The sequence below is a fragment of the Siphateles boraxobius genome, unplaced genomic scaffold (assembly GCF_051911475.1).
Source record: "Siphateles boraxobius isolate OS27281-9 unplaced genomic scaffold, OSU_SipBor_1 22, whole genome shotgun sequence".
Lineage (NCBI taxonomy): Eukaryota > Metazoa > Chordata > Actinopteri > Cypriniformes > Leuciscidae > Siphateles > Siphateles boraxobius.
This window is the reverse complement of record NW_027508833.1, coordinates 39,882,039-39,902,365: the sequence shown is the minus strand read 5'-3', so window position 1 is coordinate 39,902,365 and position 20,327 is coordinate 39,882,039. Positions and strand designations below refer to the sequence as shown.

Sequence of the window (20,327 nt, the reverse complement as noted above, 5' to 3'; positions counted from 1 at the left end):
GCAGCGCCCTCTAACGGGCTCTAAGTGGATTATTGAACTTTATTAACGTTGAAGAGCAGTTGTGTTAGTGCATTCAGTCCAAATATGGTAGTGACAAGAAAATGTTTTTGGGTGTTTATCTTACTTTTATTAATCAGAGATTTGCCTTCTTCAAATATGACCCCGTAGTAAACGCAGATGTGTTTGAAGGACCACGTTTCAGCACGCTTAAATGCAGCAAAATAAGCTTACAGTAAGTGAAAGCGAGGTAAGTTCAGCCACCACGTAGCCTATTTAAAGATAAAATAATGTGAAGAAAAAAACCCCAATAATAATAATAATGTCCACAAATGACGTCACCTTTTTAAGGAAATGTAAAATAAAAATTGTATCACTCTATAAATACTTAAAATGTTACTCAGATGTCTTCCTGTATCACACGTAAACGCATATTATTTGCATAGTAATTCCCCTCCGTCTACACCGTCCGTGAGTGACAGCATCTCACACTCAGATAAGAACTGAACACCTGCTCGTCCTTATCACTTCATTTCCTTTTAGCTGTGTTGCTGGACACATCTAACGCATTCGCGGGGATGAAACAAGAGCGTTCGGGCTTGTATTATATAATATACCGCTGACAAATAGGAAAAGAGATTGATGATATGAACACTGAATGAGTAGATGTTTCCCCGATCAGCTGGAAGAGGTAACTGTTTTATTCGTTATGCAAAAAAGGTGTGGATTCAAATGACCTCTTCAATGGTAACAACCAATAAATACATCATGTTATTGAATTGTAATAATCGAAGTTGATAAAACTACTGGTAGCTACTGTTATGAAGCTTAAACATTGCTACAAAAGAACGCTTTCTATTGCAGCATATCATCTTTTAAGAGCTACTTATAGAACATTTTGACATCATACTTTTGTTTTAGTTTTAATTTTTTATTTTCTTTAAGTAGGCCTACTATTCATTTCTAGATGTGCATTTATTTATCAGTAGCCTATTAATCTGTTTTATTTACCATGGTGTGGGTCCCTCACGGTGGCCATATTTTCAGTAGGTCACATGCTTTAGAATTCAATTATTTCTGTAAGTTCAACTAAATGGTGTGGATCCCATCAGTGAAATTTGAGCAAAATTTTGCAGGCATAAAAGGTCTGTTGTCTATTGTAAACAGTGTAGCAAATATGTTGCACAACTCGCAGAGAAGTCTGTGTTTCAAACCAAGCAGCTTTCTGCTAGTAATGCGGTGAATCTCTTGGACAAAGACCTGTTGCAGAATCTGTGAAAGGAAATCTTTCCCAACACTTAAATTTCGCCATTTCATGATTCCCCTATTAAAATGACTGGATTTCGCTTGAAAAAAATCCGTGCACAATGTGACTGCACCTTAAAGGCGCAGTGTGTGATTTGTAGCGGCATCTAGTGGTGAGGTTACGAATTGCAACAAACAAAAGTTACGGTGGCCGACAGGAAGTGATGTAATCGTCTGAGACAGCAGAGTAGCAGTTCAGCAATGAGGTTTCTTTACAGGGATAAATTAAGAAATTATGTTTACTTAATTATTCAGTAAAACTATATGTTATTGCGAATATAATTGTTACTTGTTCATCATTGTGTCAGTGTTTTATTCGCTGAACTAAGCTTGCTTCCTTGCACGAAGAGCAACATAGTAACGAAATGCGTTTGTCCGTTTAGGGCCACCGTAGAAACATGTCGGCGCATTTCAATGATCGGGAACCCGCGGTGTGTGTAGACAGAAACTCCTCATTCTAAGGTAATACAAATATAACGGTTCATTATGCAAGGTCTTTATACACCACTGAAAACATAGTTATGGATCTTATATCGCATTTCTGTCAATAGATCCTCAGAAATATTACACAATGCGCCTTTAACTCTGATTAAAATGGTCATATCAAAAATTGTGAGTTTAGTTTCTCCAATATAATAATCCTCGATTAATTTAAAAATGTCCAGTATAGTATAAATAGCCCATATAGTATTTTATAATAATTGACTTTGCTGTGGGAAATAATCTGAGTGGAAACGATAACACACTTCTGAAAATGTGTTTAAGGTAGCACTATGTAATATACTATTGCTAACCCCATGTTTCTTAAAATGAAACGCCAATTTAACTGTTCCTTTTTTAAATTTTTTATCTTTTTGTATAGTCTCAGCCTCCCAGTGACCATGAACATAACTAACACAACATTAATCCTCCAAAACCGCACAAACGGTTGTGAGCCGCCGTACGATGAAGAAAACCCACTTCCACTTGTGGCTCTCTACAGTATCGTCATCACAGTAGGTCTGCCTGCTAACCTCATCACAGTCTTCCTCACGCTCATCGAAGTGTGTCGGAGGAACGTCCTCGGGGTCTACCTCTTCAGCCTGTCGGTGTGTGACCTGATGTATCTCGGGACGCTCCCGCTCTGGGCCGTCTACATCAACAGAGGCCATCGCTGGGAATGGGGCTCTACGGCCTGTAAGTTCACCGGATATGTGTTCTTCAACAACATGTACATCAGTATCTTCTTGATGTGCTGCATCTCAGTGGACCGCTTCGTCGGGGTGGTCTACGCCGTGGAGTCTCGAGGTCTGAGGAAGATGAGGCATGCCGTGATCATCACGGTTGTGATTGTGCTGGTCGTCGCTGTGGGACACGTGCCGGTCTTCACCATGACTGAGGGAAACTCGGAGAAAATGGAGGAGAAGCGGTGCTTCGAGCCGAGCAACCCCTCCGACGTGGTGACGGCACTCAATTACGCACGCTTCTTCATCGGCTTCTTCATCCCGCTGTGCATTTTAATACTCACCAACATGGCCATCCTAGTTAACGTGCAAGCTAGCGCGGGCCTGAAGCTACGGACCAAAGTCAAAGTTCGTAACCTGGCCGTGGCTGTCGTCTTGTTCTTTCTGGTCTGCTTCACGCCTTACCATGTGATCCTTTTGCTGCGCGCCATCAATTATCACTTTTCCAAGGGGAAATGTGACTTTGAAAGAAGTGTCTACACACCCTATACGATCTCTCTGGGTTTGTCTACCGTCAACAGCGCCATAAATCCAGTTTTCTATGTTCTTACCAGCGACAGTGTTCTGAAGAGGATCCACAAAGGCCTGCAAGGGTTACGAAGCAGCTCAAGATCTTCTTCTTTAGTGTGATTTTAGGTTTTTTTTTCTCAACCGGGACTTTATTTTCCTCTTCCTGACGCCTGTATAACATTTAAAGAATGAATAGAATTTAGATTCGGTTACACTTTATTTTGAGGTGAGGTAGTTGAACCTGTCATAAACAAAGAGACCTTCCTTCATATTAAATATGGTTAGAATATGCAAGACTACATTCTGTACTAGCAAATATCAAATAAAAAACTGCTATTCTGATTATACATAATGAAAATATATTTATAAAAAAGGCTGCATCAAAAGGTGAAAAAAAAAGTTGCACAAGGCCGAAGACCTGGTCAAAATTTTGTCTCTCAAAATGTCTTATTCAACCCAATTTAAGTAAAAGTGTCACTCTTTATTTATGATTCTCGTCGTTTTCGTAAACAAATTAAACTTTTAAAAGCATCAGCCCGAAAATGTAACAAAAAAAATGTTGTTTTTTGCATTGTTTTTGCAATAATTTTCTACCAGCCATTTAACACAAAATATTAACAGCTCATGTTACAAATTTAAAGAGACAAAAAACTTTCTAAATGCCATAAAATATGCGATGGTGTAGAATAAATCTGCTGGTTTACATGCTAGACCAGTGGTTCACAGCCTTTTTTTGTCTGAGACCCCCTTTTCCCCGAGATAATATTTTAGTGCCCCTCTTCACATTTAATGATATTGTCGAAAGGATGACAAAATGTTTTGTTTTTAAACAAACAGTATGTTTATTACTATAGCCAGATATGTTTATGCACAAATAATAGTGTATAATATTAAAAATACTATAACAAAAACAATTTAGTTAAAAATAATAAGCCTAGGAGTAGCCTATTAATTGGCCCTATTTGAAATGCAATAACAAAATGATCAGTATTCACACTGGTGTGTAGAGGAAAAAATAATGAATTATAAGCTATAAAAAATGACTGGTGTCTGGAACCTCGTTGAAAACCCATTTTTTGGTCAGCCAGGGGATCGTGAATAAAATGAACTAATGTAATATGATCGTTTGGCGCTCTAGCGATTAATAAACATGCGTTTATTAACAGAATAATGCGTCTTGCGGAAGAACATTGTAGCCGGAGCTACTTCTCTGTTTATGTCTATGACGAGTCACTGGGTTACACCGCAGCGGTGCGACCCGAACCAGTGTAAAATAGTCCCAATATAAAGACGTATTATATTGTATTATACCCCCATAAAACATGTGTGTATTCAGAAGAACATTATGCAATTGGTGTGAAATGATGCATGAAGCCACAAACATTAGTAACTTAGAGGAAATGGTTAGCGAAAGGTGCTGATGTGCAGAGAGGATGTTGTGTCTGCTCGCAGGTGAGAATCCTCTAGACACGTACAACTGTGTGCCTGCGGAAAGACACGTACTTACAATCACACATGTGGCTGATAAAAGGCTTATTTTTTTATAAATAAATAAATGAAAGGTGGTCAAATCAGTTTGGTGATTAATTTCTCTCTAGAACTACCGAAAGTGAAGTTTGTGTGTTTGGGAGATGCTTTTATTCAAAGCATTTTTTATGGTGCATTTAAGGGTAAATGTGGTTCTGCCACATTTGATGTTCACATAATCAGTTTTCATCTTCTATATTCAAAACAACACGTACACATCTAGATATAAAGAGATCTGTATAAGAAATGATAACTGAATAATCAGTCAGTTCTCCCTGAATGCAGTGAGGACTTTGAGTGTGAGAACGGATGCTCAGAATGTGTTAACTTGTATTTTCCGTGACCGTTTTAACTAGTCGTGAACTTCCTATTCGCTTAGTTTAACCATGAAGTTCTGCTTTGAGTTGGAGCACAAGCACAATTACAGGAAGTGTGACAGAATCAGCTTCACATAACCCAGGAGTGCCACATACAACTAAATGTACTAAATCAGGCAAACTGTTAAACATTAAACTTGACTAATTTGGTGATAAATTATGTTGATGTAATTAATAAGCTTGATATGAACTGAAATAAGCTATAATAAGTCACAGGAGTTTACAAAGTCAAAGGCATCCCGTCTAACATAACATGGAAGCCCTTTTACATTTTATGAATTACATGTATAGCCTACATAGATTCATAATAAAGCTATGTGAGATATTCAGTCAAGAGCAGTGAATGGTTTTATTTTCTTTTGTTGTTTGATTAACATTAATGACACAGACAGCAGCAGGAAGGCCTATGAGGCTGCTGTCACTTTAAGACCTTGTGTATGAATCCAATATTGGATAATAATAATTTCGCCTAACTGTTTACTTTCACTTTAGACATAACTGACTGTGTTTAGGTGAATACTCATCATGACGGCCATTTTGACACATTGATGTGTGCATTTAAGCGTTCAAGCCATGTTGTCATTGCCTGTCAATACCGAATTCAGTATTGTACAGTATTTATTGTGCTTTTTAATAAATCATCAAGAATATCCCGCTTTTCTTTTCATGCATCCATGTTTATTGCATGAAACAATAAACATGTATATTTACATATAATAATAAAAATATAGAAAAATCAGTAACACTTTATTTTACAGTGTTCTTGTTACGTTACATTTAATTACCATAGTAATAACAGTAAATGATGCATAATTACATGCAACTAACCCTCAACCAAATCCTAATCCTATAGTAAGTACAAGTAGTTGCTTAATGTTACTCAGTGTTTAATTATATAATTACACTGTAACAATGACACCTTAAAATAAAGTGTAACCGAAAAATCTCTATCGATGTCATCATATCGCCCAACCCCCGACACATGAAAAAACCCTGACTGAGTTATAAGATATATAAGCATATGTAAAAATTGTGACTGACAAAAATGTTTAATCTGTTTATTACTGACGTATTTGATGTATTGAGTCTAAAAAAATCTAATTGCATTTACTCCAGAAGACACTAGGACTTTCAGAAAATGTAATAATCTATTTTTAAAGGAACATGCCACCGTTTTTTGAAATTTATTGTCATTCATCGTCTCCCCTACATTTAGATAGGTGGGCAAACGCATTTTTGTCTCAGTGCATGCATGCATTTTCTTAGTCTGGCAGCGCCGACGCTAGCTTAGCTTAGCATAATGAATGGAATCCTTTGTTGCCGGATAGCATGTTGTGAGTAAGTGATAAAAAAAAAAAAAAAAACGAATTACTTCTTGTGGCCTGTGCATTCACAATGAGTACAAACAGCAATGCAGATTAAGACTAGATGATTTCCTAGGCAGAGATTGACTTGGGACTATATTGGGGGGAAGCACAGGCGAAGCACTGATACTTGGGCGCAGTCATATCACGCAACATCTGAAATCCCCCAACTTCCGTCAACATACCGGCGTGACCTGCACCGAGCATCTTCACTTTTGGATAGTGTTGAGTTTGAGAAGTTACAGCTACAGTTACAGCAAACATGGTAATTGCCTGCATAACAAAAAGTTGTGAGAACAAGCAAAGGACAAACACGAATGTAATATTTCACAGAATCCCACCGAATGTGGAACTGAGAAATCAATGACTAGCTCTGGATATCTGAACTTCCACACCTCTCTACAAAATTAACCAGTATTGTGTTTGCAAAGAGCATTTTGCACCGGAGGACTATGTTAAAAAAAATGGGACCAGAAAGACGGTTCTACGTCTGAAGGATACGTCCATTTTCAAAGCACAGGCAGAAAAATAAGTGTAAGTGTAACATGTAAGTGGTCTTTTATTACTCTTCCTTGTGAATCTGTGTCTTTATTCAGGTGTAAGATAGATGCTGAGATGCCGTGATATCTCTGCGCCCAAGTAGCAGTGCTTCGCCCCAATATATTCCCAAGTCAATCTCTGCCTAGGAAATCGCCTAGTCTTAATCTGCATTGCTATTTGTACTCGATGTGAATACGCAGGCCACAATAAGTTATTAGGTGGGTTTTTTAGTTTTTTTTAATCACTTTTACTCACGACATGCTATCCGGCAACAAAGGATTCCAGTCATTATGCTAAGCTAAGCTAGCGGCGGCTCTGCCAGACTAAGACAATGCACGCACTGAGACAAAAATGCGTTTGCCCACCTATCTAAATGTAGGAGAGACGGTGAATAAGCCCTATTTCAAAAAACGTTGGCGTGTTCCTTAACGACTCATTGACACACCCACCCAGAAAAAAATATTATTCCGTAAGAGTTTAAACACTTTTTTTTATTAAACATTTAAGTTACATTTTTTAGTCCTTTTTTAAAAAACAAAATAATAATAACAATAAAAGGCAAACTGATCTAAAGTGCAGGACAAACTATTAGAGCTGTATATTCATTTATTCTCGTTTAAATATTTCCAGTATAAATATACTAAATACATTCAAACATTTAAGATATCAGTTCACAATAAACAATAACAGATTTAAGAACAGTAAGCATTGAGCTTAGGCAGCAACAGACAATTGAGTATATAAATAATGGCATGGCTGTTAACTTCCTATACTTGAGGTTTACAGTGATTTTGTTATTAGGCACTTGTTAGTTCTGTTCTAATGCTTATGTTCACAGCCTCTCATTTACGTTAGTAGTAAGTGTGTATGTCGAGTAAGTTAGGAAATTCTTCCTGAGCTAGTGTGCAAAAGTTTGTACTTTGTTTAAAGAGATAGTTTACCCAGGTTCTGTGTGTGTGTGTGTGTGTGTGTGTGTGTGTGTGTGTGTGTGTGTGTGTGTGTGTGTGTGTGTGTGTGTGTGTGTGTGTGTGTGTGTGTGTGTTTATTGCTGGTTGGGCCGCAGGTTGATGCTGTACTGGCTGAGCCACTTGCTTGAGATCTGATAGAAGAATCCTGGAGAGTTTTGTGATGATGGCATCAGCTAGAAAAAAAAAAGTTTAAAGGTCAATGAACCTGTTCATTTTTTTTTTTTACCGTTAATTAATTTCCTCTAAATCAGTGATTTTCAAATGTTTTCAGGTGGTGCACCACTTATTATTATTTTTTTTAAATCATAGACCACCTTACACCCCAAATTTGGAGAAAACCAGTTAAAAAAATTAATTAAAATAAAATCAATAAAAAGTCTGTTAAATTATTTTTACCAGTCCATAATTTTACTTATTCTGATTCAATCTCTTAATCTGACATTCTCTATTCAGTTTTTGCCAAATATTATTTGTTTTTATGCCTTTTTGCAAGACATTTCATGCTTTTCATCTTCGGAAAAGATCTTCTTGCATGAGAACTGTGACTTGCTTAATAATGTGAAAAACAACCTCTTTAAGTAGGTTTTACATTTACCTAAGAAAACCTGGCAAACTATTCAACTATTTTGATACCACTCAGTTATCAAAAAATATATTAGAAATGAAACAAACAAGCACACTCTCTTTGAAAAAACTAAAATGTGAATATTTATTGTACTGAAATCATACTGATACGTCACCAACCTTGGTTTGAATAAGAGCTCCAGGAGCTTCTTCTGGGTTATCAAGGTCAAGATCAGTCAGAGTTGTGGTCTGAAAATAAAAAAATGAAAGTTGCTTTATTTTATTAGCACCACAAAAGCCTAAACATGTAACAGCACAACCTTTCCCCTCAACACGCCACATGCGGTATACAGGTGGAGTAATGTGAAGACTCAGTGGTAGTCATGTGACCTGTGAGTCAGCGCTGGCGTCGGGGGGGCTGAGCTGCAGTGAGTCCAGCAGTGCTTCACGGGAGTGTAGTTTAGGTTTCGGACCCGACAGCCTCAGAAATTTTGACCCAGACTGTAGATGACACCAGAAATGTGCAGCTTGGCTTGATGGGAAAGAGAGAGAGAGACTTTTGACAATGACATTACAGTCATAAATCACAGCGCATTGCAATCAGGGCTAATTATGACAATGTACACACATACTATTAGATTTAAATGTTACATTTTCTGTGTTTACTTACATTTTAGTTAAAGTTTTAGTAATTTGGCTTTGTGTTTTGTCATTTTTAATAATAATAATTATAATAATACGTTTTATTTATAAAATTCCAAGGTCACTGTACAAGAAGATAACAAAAACACAGCATTATGGATCACATAGTGCATATATATACAAATATAATAGTGCAGAAGTTCAGATAAATAATTGGGAGCAAGTCCATTTTTATTTTAAATCTATAGTTTTTCATTTTTATTTATTAGTTTTAGTTTAGTTTGTTTTAGTAATTCAGGTTCAATTAAACGAAAGTGAGAAATGTTGCCAAATGTTTTTCAACTAACAAGTAAAAATTATATTTTCCATACAGCTTGAATAATTGCTTAATGAGTGACACATCCGTATGAATAATAATAATAATAATAATATCATTATTTTCACCAACATTTAAGATAAAACTTATTTTTTTAACAAATATCAGGACTTTGTAAAGATTCCTAAAGTTTTACAATCTGAATCTCTACACGATATACGATATTATAACACCTCAACAAAACTGCTTAACTGTATTTTTTATAAATCATATTCATAATAATAAAATAGGTAAAATTTTCATTTAAGGTCCAATTCTCACGATTAACTACGTGCTTATTAGCATGCATATTACTAGGATATTAACTGTTTATTAGTACTTATAAATCACTTATTAATGCCTTATTCGGCATTACCATATTCTACATCCCTTAATCCAACCCAATTCCTAAACTAAACAACTACCTTACTAACTATTAATAAGCAGTAATTACGTTTTATTGAGGCAAAAATCGCAGTTAATAGTGAGAATTGGACCCTAATCTAAAGATTAAAGGCAAATCTAAAGATTTTGGAAAGTCATAGAAGAGTAATATTCAAGTTATTGTTTGTATGATGTGCATTTATAATTGATTTTGTGAATAGATCAGAGTAAAAAACAACAAAAAAAGGTAAAGATGGCTGCTGTAATGACTTTGTCTAATCTCACCACCACTGGGTTTCATGATCTCCCAGTGAACAGTAAAAGCAATAGACGTGTACCGTGATATCGCTGCTGAATGAGACGGCGTGTCTAGTGCGCTCTGTTGAAGCTGGGTCAATGTAGGGATTTCCATCATCACATGATTTTTCTCGGCTTCCTCAACTTGAAAGCAGTCATTAAAAACGAACCAGGGATTTACCTCGTCACCTTTATCAGCCTGTAAAACAACAGCGTTAAATATCACAATAACACATGACGGTTTGAAAGTATGTCCCCTCTAAACGAACGTAACGTACGTTTTCAGGAAACTGGAAAGTTCCTGTTTCTGTCACATGCATGGTTGATAATTCCTCTTTCCTGGTTTTGTCCTGCAATCCGCCCAAGTCTGAAAATGTGTTTTTCAAGTCATCTCGCTGAGGTTCTGTCCAGTCCGCAGAACTGAACGTGGACCACTCGTCAAACCCTTCACCACAGAGGTCCAGCATACACTCCCCCATTACACACACCACTGTAATCCAGTAACACCCGTGACTCTATTACAGCTCTGTCTACATCGAGCTGGGGTTGCCCGCCTCTAAACCGTCCTAATTTCTGTTGTTGTCGTCTTTGTATGCTTGTGGCAGTGTGTAGTTTGTTCTCTGGCGTCCCGCGGGAGGCAGGGAGTTCCCATTGTATTTCAGACGCCGGTTAGATGACACATGCTTCCTTCCACAGACAATGCGTCGATTTCCAGGAAGAGGACCGAGGAATCTGGAGACGGGGAGATACAAATGTCTGTGGAGTCAAATATTACATTTTACATTTATTTCCGCTTTATTAATCCCTACAAGACAATAGAATATGAGGTATTTATGAAAGCTTGGTTCCATCGTGGGTAAAAAAGGTCAATTAATTTTTTTCTCACAATTGCTAGTTTGTGTCTCACAATTCTGACTTTTATCTTACAATTCTTAAAAAAGGTCAGAATTGCAAGTTATAAACTCGCAATTGCGAGACATGAAGTCAGAATTGAGAGATATAAACTTGTAATTATGACGGGTGGTGGGGATTCAGAATTGTGAGATAAAAATTCAATTTTTTATTTTGTTTTTTTATTCTGTGGCGAAAAACAAGCTTTTATACTTGTATCTTGTTGGTTATAGAACATTCATTAAACACAATTTAACATTTTTAATAAAAACAGTTGAACAGAATAAAAAAATGTGCAAAAAGTTAAACAAAAAATACAACTATTTAGATAAGCGATTTATGAGTGTCTATTTATGAGTTGCTCTTATAAACGATATAGGCTCCTAGATACAATCGTTTTAAGAAATCCTTTGTATGTACGACGATTACACTTTGAAATACTTTTTATTTATTTTAAATTTTGTATGTGCGTATGTATGTTTTATGGATTGTTATGTTTTTGGTCAATGTATTTTCTAACTTTCCAGTTTTACATAACTAATCTTTTACAGCAATAATTATGTTATGTAAAAATTCTGTACGTTTTTTTACATTTAAATATTAATCTATTAAGAGCTATATATGATGTTATATAGAGAATATTGCAGTTGAGATATTGAGCACCACTAAAATCATAGCCTACATTACAAAACGTTGCTTTTTGACACAAATATGTGATTTTTTTTTATCAATCAGTTATCACTTTATCGTATTTTTATTAAACATTCGTTGTTTTGCCTTTTCAACAATGTAGAGGTCAGATTAACAGACCAACAGTAAACAGATTAACAGTAAATAAACCTTTACAACCTCTACACCTCCTACACACAGTAAACAAACGTCTTGTGGTTAAACTGATTTATACGCCAATAAAACGACAATCACACTTACCCTCATAAACACACAGCAATAGGTGTAATGAAACGCTGATTGTCTAAAATAGTTTATCCACGTATCATTTCCGCAATTTTCCTCCACAAATCTGACGTCACGCGGACGGGCGGAGGGATGAAGCGCGCACCTGTACGTTTGACAACCGGTTTGACAACACGCCCGGCACGTGCTCGTGTCTAGAAGGGTAACCGTCGTACTGCGAAAGTCTCGCGAGATTCACAGTACTCATTATTATATTTTTCCTCATAGCCTACATTACTTCTTTGAACCAATTTCACATTCATAAATTCAATTTTACAGATAAAAAAACACAACTTAATGATTTTGTTGACTGAAGTAAGGCAGTACAGTAGGCCTATTACTATTAGAGAGTCACTTTGAATAAGAAAGCTATATAAAGAATGTGTTATATAACGATTTTGTGACCTTTGCAAAGTATTTATTTAATAGTTTTATACCTTTTTCTTTTTTTATATTACAATGACACTTTTTTATTTTGGTAGTTGCTTTTCTCTCTCTCTCTCTCTCTCTCTCTCTCTCTGTATGTTCAGTATTTGCATTTAAGTGAAAAAGCATGTATAATAAATCATGTTTATTCAACAAAAAATAATTAAATAATGCTTTTTATAAATAACCTTTATGATGTTTGTAAAAATATTCTTCGTTGGAAAATACTTCTTTACAGGTGATGAATTGCTTCTTGACTATGAAATCTTCTAGCCTCTGCATGAGTGGATGTTTTTTCAGAGGTCTATTGATTCACACATCATCATACCAGTTCCATAATAAAATAAAAACAGTCCTGAGGAGTGAATGACTTGCAATTATGACTAATATGCAACTATTTGCAAGTATTGCATACTATACATTAATGTATTTATTATTAGTATGCGATGTCCCTGTTAAATAAACCTGAAATAAATAAAATAAATAAATACATTAACTTAAAGGCGCATTGTGTAATATTTCTGAGGATCTATTGACAGAAATGCAATATAAGATCCATAACTATGTTTTCAGTGGTGTATGAAGACCTTGCATAATGAACCGTTATATTTGTATTACCTTAGAATAAGCAGTTTCTGTCTACACACACCGCGGGTTCCCGTTCATTGAAGTGTGCCGACATGTTTCTACGGTGGCCCTAAACGGACAAACGCGTTTATTGCGTTTCGAAGAGCGTTTAGAATTCGAAGAGTGTTTAGTTTAGCTCTTCGTGCAAGGAAGCAAGCTTAGTTCAGCGAATAAAACACTGACACAATGATGAACAAGTAACAATAATATTCGCAATAACATATAGTTGTACTGAATAATTAAGTAAACATAATTTCTTAATTTATCCTTGTAAAGAAACTTCATTGCTGAACTGCTACTCTCTGCTGTCTCAGACGATGACATATTTTCATTTTCCTGTCGGCCACCGTAACTTTTGTTGGTTGTAATTCGTAACCTCACCACTAGATGCCGCTTAAAATCACACACTGCACCTTTAATCTGCATTGTTATGAAGTGTTTGGAGAGGATTATGATGTGGAAGTTTAAGAAAGAAGATTATAGCGGCTGTAGACAACGCAAAACAAAAAGTTTGCAGCCGCGAGGGGCTAAACACTGAGAGATGGAAAACACTGAGAAACGCGCAGAAACTCAGTTTCACTCGACGGTCTCAGTTCAAGCATTTATTACACTTCAACACATAAAGATACACTGGCACTGCAGTTACCAAGTCATAAAATTGCTGGGGAAGTGCGGTCAACAGTAGTGTTCGCTCCCAGGATCACCCCCTCTCTCTGTCAAAGCACCAACCACCCGTGTGACCCAGTGAAGCAAACAAACAGACCACTATCACTTCCGCCCAGACTCCGGTGGACACGCCCACCACCTACAATACGAGTGCAGTGAATATTATGAATGAGACCATAAACATAGAACACATGGGAGACTTACGCTGGCTCCTACAAAGATTACCAAACCGATACTGTTTAAGCTCCACACACAGAACAGAACCAGCTTCTTTTAAATCACTACATCAACATCTCTCATCCTGAGGCTGGGGGAACAGCTTCGACAGCTGAATTGTTTGCCATCGGATTGCGTTCCCCCATGTTTCGTACACAATGAGGTTTTAAATGTACAGAACCAATAATGCTGATTATCTGCTGCCGATAGCCTTGTGGTTATTATAACATTGATCTACAGCACTGTTGCGGATTAGAGACTATTTCAGCATTCAGGTGTTCAGGCTAATTGCCATTTACCCGATTATTTCAGTGAAGTGTGTCTTTTTTATTTTCTTAACTTTTCGCATCATAATTAGCCTATATCATACTTTTTGTTCTTGTATTACACTAAATCACGGAGCCAGTAAATTCTACGCACATTTTCAGTTTGTTCAACATGAGACTAAATTAATAATTATTAGTTGTAGAGGTTAAATTGTGCATTGAAGTAAATCGATGTAAAATGTTCTCGTTGATCCACAAAAATGTTGAAGGAAATATAAATACTGATTCAGCCGTTTACTGTAGATCTGTTTATCAGAACAAATGTTCAGTTTCTCTGGGACTCCCTGAAATCTGACAGTTTCTGAACAAATTAGAATCACTCAAACTATGTTTTTGTAAAATAAATGTGATTTCAGTATCATTTTCACAATTAAAGGTTAAAAGTCTGCTTGTAAAAAGTGTTTTCTTCAGTCAGTTGAAGAAGCGATAAACTTTAACGCATAATGCGATAAACTTGTAGGCCTACACATAAATCAAGATTTAACCACCTCATTTTAATCCAGGAAAAAAAAAACATGTTAGTAAATATGCATGTATGTGTGTGTGTGTATATATATATATATATATATATACTGTATATAAAATATCACACACACACTATTGAAACTTGACTCATTATTAAAATTAAACATTTTGTAATGATATCACACAGTTGTGCTTGGAGTCAACGGTTTTATTTGTGATATAAAGCAATGAAACATGCAAAATTGGGCAGATGTTATTTTTGCCCAGGTTGTCATACAAATAAATTATGGAACACATGCACACAAAAAAGAAGACATAACCAACTAATTATTAATAACTGATCATGTTGTAGTCAATGTATGCTTTTTCCTGTGAGCGTTTTGTTTTTCTATGCATTTTTCATAGAAAAATAAAACTTGTAGCTGTAGTTCACCTTTTTTTTGTCAAATAAAAAACCCTAAACCAAGTTTAGCGTTTAGTTCTTCCGTCATATTGAAAAAAACTATATTTTAATGGTTTAATTGAACTTGTAGGGACATTAAAAACTATCCCCTCCTGACATCACTTTTGGCCACTACTGTAAATGTAGTGTTGTAAATGTCTATGTACGGTATATAGAGAAGAGTGAAATATATGTGTGGCCATATATATATATGTGTGTGTGTGGAAATATATATGTATCTCATGTGTGGCCATCAGACAATGGAATAAGTTGCCAACAGTTGACCACATGAGTAAATTTTAACATTTTTTCACATCGGGCCAAGAAATGGCTACTTTCAAAACAAACATGTTTACATAATGTATTGTAATTGATGTGTATGTGAGAGTCTATTATTAATGTTTTTTTTTTTTTAAATGTATTATTAATAATGTGTATTTGTTGGCATCAGCCTGGCCAGGGACTACAGGTGGAAACTAGCACAAGTGCTACAACCTGGTAAAATGCATCTCTCCTTTCTAAGGTTAATGTATATTTTGCATTGTCCCTGTCCAAAAATAAAAAAATGAGAAAAAATAAATAAAAAAATCCCTTGGTTTATGGAGTGTTACATACTCATTTAAGAAAATACCTTAATTTCTGATCCCCATCATGTAAACATACCAGACAAGTCACAAAGAGCACAACAACGATAGAAATTAAGAATCCCTTTATTACAGATAACGTTTTGTTTACAATTGTCAGAATTTTCTTAAGGACAAAGATGTGCAAAGGTTTAATATGGTCGCATAGATCATTAAATCTCAGCCTAAGCTAGTAAATCTGTGACCAGAAAAATAGAGGGTTCCTCCAAAATATAGTTAAAAGCAGTATTTCGAGTGGTTAGATGAGGACAGGCGTCTTACAGTTATCCTACGAGTGCATTTGATGATGAGGGGAATCACTATTGTGGGTTCAGTAACTGCGACCGAACAGTGTGTAGTACTGCGCGGGCTCTTTGCCGCTGACACACATGTGGCCGGCCGGCAGGGTCTTCAAGGGCTGGAAGGGGATACACAGACTCTTGGCCCCCATTGAAGGTGCACCAGGCTCCAGGTCTTGATCCCTGAACACACAGGAAAAAGGGTTTAGTGTTTTAAAAATTAAGAGTACACACTTCTAATCTTTTTTCTTTGAATTGATATAAATATATTCCAGTGCTCAAAAACAAACAAAAAAAGTGTGTATCTGTGGTTAATGTATTCACGTGTAATGTATCCATTTTTAACACTATTACAGAATTTGATATTAATAAATAAATAAACATTAACTGTGTATGAAAAAGCTTTCAACTTTGAATGCTACCAACTTCCAATATTTGAATTAGTTTCTCCTTTAATAGTAACAATATAAAATACATTAAAATATTTAAATAAAGAAAATGTATTAATAAAATAAAGAAAATATTTTATTTATTTTAAAAAAAATCATAAAACTAAAATTATAAAAAAAAACTAGAGACAAAGTTTCCAGGGTTTTTAGGACCTGTGCAAATAAGATGAATGAATGCCCTAACTCAAATGCAAGCACGATCTATGGTCACATATTATACCATAAAAAGATGACTAAAACAACTTTAGTTCAAATAGTCGAATACAAAAGAAATGTTTTGCCTAATAAATAGCCTGATAAAATCTTCTATAAAAATTTAAATTTCAGCCTTTTTTAAGATATATAAATTGCATAAAGTAAACAAGTCATGATTCAGCAACAGAAGATGATAATCAAGAAATTGCTTGGCATAAATGTGCAGTATTCATTGCTTTTCTCTAAAACCACAAGGCAAAGAAAGCTGCCACAGCACACGTTTCTAATGTGCAGCGCTCACATTTATTTCATTACATCATTGCCTTTTGAATTTTAATCACCGCATTATTGCCATTCCTGTTGTTATGTCCCCAAATTTAAGACCTCTTGAAAATATAATTAAGACTTGCACCATTTAAGATATTTAAGACTTTTTATGGCCTTAAATTTGATGCGTATGGTCAGTTGCATAAATGAGTCCTACTATGACAGTTAGTTAAAGGGCAATGAATCATATTTTTTGGTATAAAACTAGACCAATGTACGTTTTTTATGTAACTGACTGACATTTATGAATAGTCTTACAGAAAAAAACGTGATGACTAATTTATGCAACCGGCCCCTTAATTTAAGACTTTTTAAGGACCTGTGTCTCCATATCACACACAATATTTTTAGCCCTTTATACATGAAAATATATAGCTGCCTTTATATTGTAGGACAATAATCCCATTGCAGACGATCCTCATATTTGGGAGATTTCGGCATTGCAATGTTTAAGGAAAAAATAATAAATAACTAAACACTGGTTATCTAGGAAAAGCAACCCAAAAGCATAGATTAGTCTCTTACTTGGCTGTTATCTTCTTAATCCAGTCCTCACACTCAATGCCTCCACAGAAGGGAATCTGTACAATCTGGAAGAAATTACATAAATTAGGCACCTTTCTGGTTTTATTTTACAAAACTAGTAACAATATATCGTTTCACAATATATCGCAATACAAAAATGCAACAATATGTATCGTGGATAGTTCACCAAAAATTAAAATTACTGTGTGAAAAGATTTAAGTTTACAGTGTCAGTACTACATTAATCTTCTATATATAATGTTGAATATAATGTATAATAATGCAATGGGGGAATATCTGTGGGTCCTGATAATGCCAAATGCAAATATTACCAGTAAAAGCGTCCTACATTATTTAAAATATATCTAGTCATCGAAAGAGTGCAAGTATATTCATCTAAAATAATTCTGTGTTTTCAGCTTCAGAGTCATTAATATTTTTATTCTGGTGTCTTTATTTTCCTGTGCTTTGGGTTTCCAACACCAAATACAAGCCCTATTCATTCACACCCACAATATTATACCAAATGTAGCATTTTAATTAACATTTCATTTTTTTTAACCTTTAAGACATCATATGTCTTGCAGTATCGCAATAATATCGAATCGTGACGTTACGTTACACACCTATTGAAAACCAATAGTATCCTAAGAGCTCTGGATCCAGTTTACTCACCCTTCCCTGGTCCAGATCTTTCTGGAACTGTTCCATCGTATCGGCCACAACCATGTGTTTGTTCAAATCATCAGAGGCCCTGTGACAAGTTAAAAATAGTGAATCATTCTGTCTCTGATGGACATGGCAGATCTCACATGTAGTGACACTAGGTGAAGAACCAGAAAGCAGTTTTTTGCTTTTACCGTTTAAAGAGATTGTTCTGGATCTCTTCCAGAAGGTTTGGGATTCTCTTCACGGCATCAGCCTCTGGCACAATGACTTTCTGTCCCGTGTCTCTCCTTACTGCTACAAACTGGCCCTGTTTTAAGTCCTTCGGCCCGACCTCTAACCTTATGGGCACACCCTGCATTCAGAAAACAGGACGTCAAACAAAGCTTTTGTGCATTAATTAATCAAAGTTTAGTTTTGATTTAAATTATAAAAACATCATAATCGAGATCAACTGACCCTTCGCTAAGCCACGCCCAAAAACCACCACTGGCCAATCGTGTCTTAGCAACCGTAACTAGACGCGGGATGTCTGGCAAGCTTTCGAGCGAGGGAAACATGCCGAAGCGTTGTGCGTGTGGATTGTGCAAATCTGATACCCCGATATCCTAAAAGTTTGGACGGGGAGTGACATTTTTTTCCTTCCCGAAAACCTAAAAGCGTCGGGGAGAAATGATGTGCGTGACCCAGCAGTGTGTGAGACCCCATTCACAACTACATGTCCACAGGATTAACAAAAACACATATCCAGCTCTGTGTTCTTCTCTACGATTGTTAACGTTAGCCTAGCATTCATTTCTAAGTAGGGCTGCACGATTCATGCTAAAATGTGAATCACGACTTTTCTCCATGGGAATTGAGATCACGATTCTCTTACACGATTCTCATTTTTTCAACCAAAATTTACTGCACTCAAGTACAAAAAACAACAACAACAACAACAAAAAACACAGGACATTCAGTATAATAAAGTTCAGGAGTAACAAAAAGTTGTCTGTCTATTTCTTTGTTTTATAATATAACTTTGCTTTTCATTTATTACTTAAAGCTCACTTGAAGTTTTTCGATAGCTACATTAACAACTAATAGCCTAACTGATAAAGTTCACTCATTATTTAAAAGTTCACTCATTATACAAGTGAACAGTCATTAATAAAATAAGAACAAATACACAAATTACAAGCAGAGATGAATACTAAATAACAAAGTTTACAAAGTCTAACAGTAGTATTCAGGTACAGAAATTAAGCCTCAATGTAAAATAACACTATTTGTTCACTGTATAAATTAAATATAGTTTCATCTTTGTTAAATCTGTATTTTGTTGTTTTATTAATATCAATAACACAGAAAACAGTGTAAGTATATATATATTAAGTGTGTGCTGTCACTTTAAGACCGACTGCACAGACTGGAAAAAAATGACAAACATCCATTTCTTTCTCAACTGTTCACTTATGACGTAAACGAGGTAATAGTTGTTGAGACGTCCATTTAGACAGGTATTTTGACAATTTTGTGTTTATGTGTTTGTTCAAGGGCAAGGAAACGCGAAAGAGGAATCAATTCTGTATTCGAGTGTTGTCTGACACGCGCCTCTCTCTCTCTCTCTGTGCGCGTCGAGTGTGTGTGGCTGGGGGCTGTGCGCACAGATAATGCGCGAGTCCCCGTTTTCATCTCTTATTCTGCGATTAAAATTGTTTGAATGTGTAAATTGGCAAGACAATACACGTCCAAATTATAAACTTTCACTCTATGTTGGTTATATTTAGCAGCTAATCCGCGAATCACATGCGCCGAACCGCAGAACCGAAGTGCGATCCATTCCACACTTAGGCGTTATCTCGTTGAATATTAGAGTTGTGACGTTCGTGAACGAACCGATTCTTTTGAACGGCTCATAAACATGAACGATGGGAGCCGAGTCGCGGCTGGAGGGGAGCCGTTCTTTCTGTCGTTCTTTTTTTCCTATGCGTGTTTCACACAGATGCACACAAATTAGCTCCTCAGTTATAGGGGAAGGGGCGCACCCAGCGCAGGGGTACTACTGCCTAACAGCATGATGATAGTAGTTGTGCATGCGCGCCCATCCTTTACGTGAGTACTCCAATGGAAAAAAAAACCTACGTGCCTTTGTCATTGGGTAGGAGCGGAGTTGTGCGCGCTGCCGTCAAGCT

General features: G+C 36.0%; 3 protein-coding genes across 4 annotated transcripts in view; 1 reads left to right on the top strand and 2 right to left on the bottom strand.

Moving 5' to 3' along the window:
• Nucleotides 1–470: 470 nt before the first annotated feature.
• gpr132a (G protein-coupled receptor 132a) lies at nt 471–5,589 on the top strand. 2 transcript variants are annotated; one of them, XM_077240155.1, is made up of 3 exons: nt 471–688; nt 1,686–1,764; nt 2,165–4,606. In XM_077240155.1, the coding sequence occupies exon 3, from the start codon at nt 2,184–2,186 to the stop codon at nt 3,153–3,155; it is 972 nt and encodes a 323-aa protein (XP_077096270.1). In that variant the 5' UTR covers nt 471–688; nt 1,686–1,764; nt 2,165–2,183; the 3' UTR covers nt 3,156–4,606. The 2 variants fall into 2 exon arrangements, with proteins under 2 accessions (XP_077096270.1, XP_077096269.1); XM_077240154.1 differs by lacking the exon at nt 1,686–1,764 and having other exon boundaries at nt 492–688; nt 2,165–5,589.
• A 1,724-nt stretch (nt 5,590–7,313) lies between these two features.
• LOC143747387 (uncharacterized) lies at nt 7,314–12,013 on the bottom strand. The gene is made up of 6 exons (XM_077240160.1): nt 11,875–12,013; nt 10,332–10,785; nt 10,095–10,252; nt 8,766–8,907; nt 8,556–8,624; nt 7,314–7,984 (listed from the first exon to the last, which is right to left on the bottom strand). The coding sequence occupies exons 2-6, from the start codon at nt 10,530–10,532 to the stop codon at nt 7,886–7,888; spliced, it is 669 nt and encodes a 222-aa protein (XP_077096275.1). The 5' UTR covers nt 10,533–10,785; nt 11,875–12,013; the 3' UTR covers nt 7,314–7,885.
• Nucleotides 12,014–15,760: 3,747 nt separating this feature from the next.
• eprs1 (glutamyl-prolyl-tRNA synthetase 1) overlaps nt 15,761–20,327 on the bottom strand; it is a 69,118-nt gene continuing 64,551 nt past the window's right edge. The window contains exons 31-34 of the mRNA XM_077240128.1: nt 18,345–18,505; nt 18,160–18,238; nt 17,485–17,549; nt 15,761–16,171 (exon numbers count right to left, since the gene is read on the bottom strand). Of these exons, the coding sequence (XP_077096243.1) occupies nt 16,021–16,171; nt 17,485–17,549; nt 18,160–18,238; nt 18,345–18,505 (456 nt within the window). The 3' untranslated portion in view covers nt 15,761–16,020. The remainder of the gene's footprint in view (nt 16,172–17,484; nt 17,550–18,159; nt 18,239–18,344; nt 18,506–20,327) is intronic.

Excerpts from the sequence above, each read along its gene's own strand:
- gpr132a (XM_077240154.1), top strand. The coding sequence starts at position 2,184 with ATGAACATAACTAACACAACATTAATCCTCCAAAACCGCACAAACGGT.
- LOC143747387 (XM_077240160.1), bottom strand. The coding sequence starts at position 10,532 with ATGGGGGAGTGTATGCTGGACCTCTGTGGTGAAGGGTTTGACGAGTGG. Across the intron at positions 10,253-10,331 it reads CTTTCCAGTTTCCTGAAAAC|GCTGATAAAGGTGACGAGGT; the intron begins GTACGTTACGTT and ends GTTGTTTTACAG. Across the intron at positions 7,985-8,555 it reads GAGCTCTTATTCAAACCAAG|CTGATGCCATCATCACAAAA; the intron begins GTTGGTGACGTA and ends TTTTTTTTCTAG.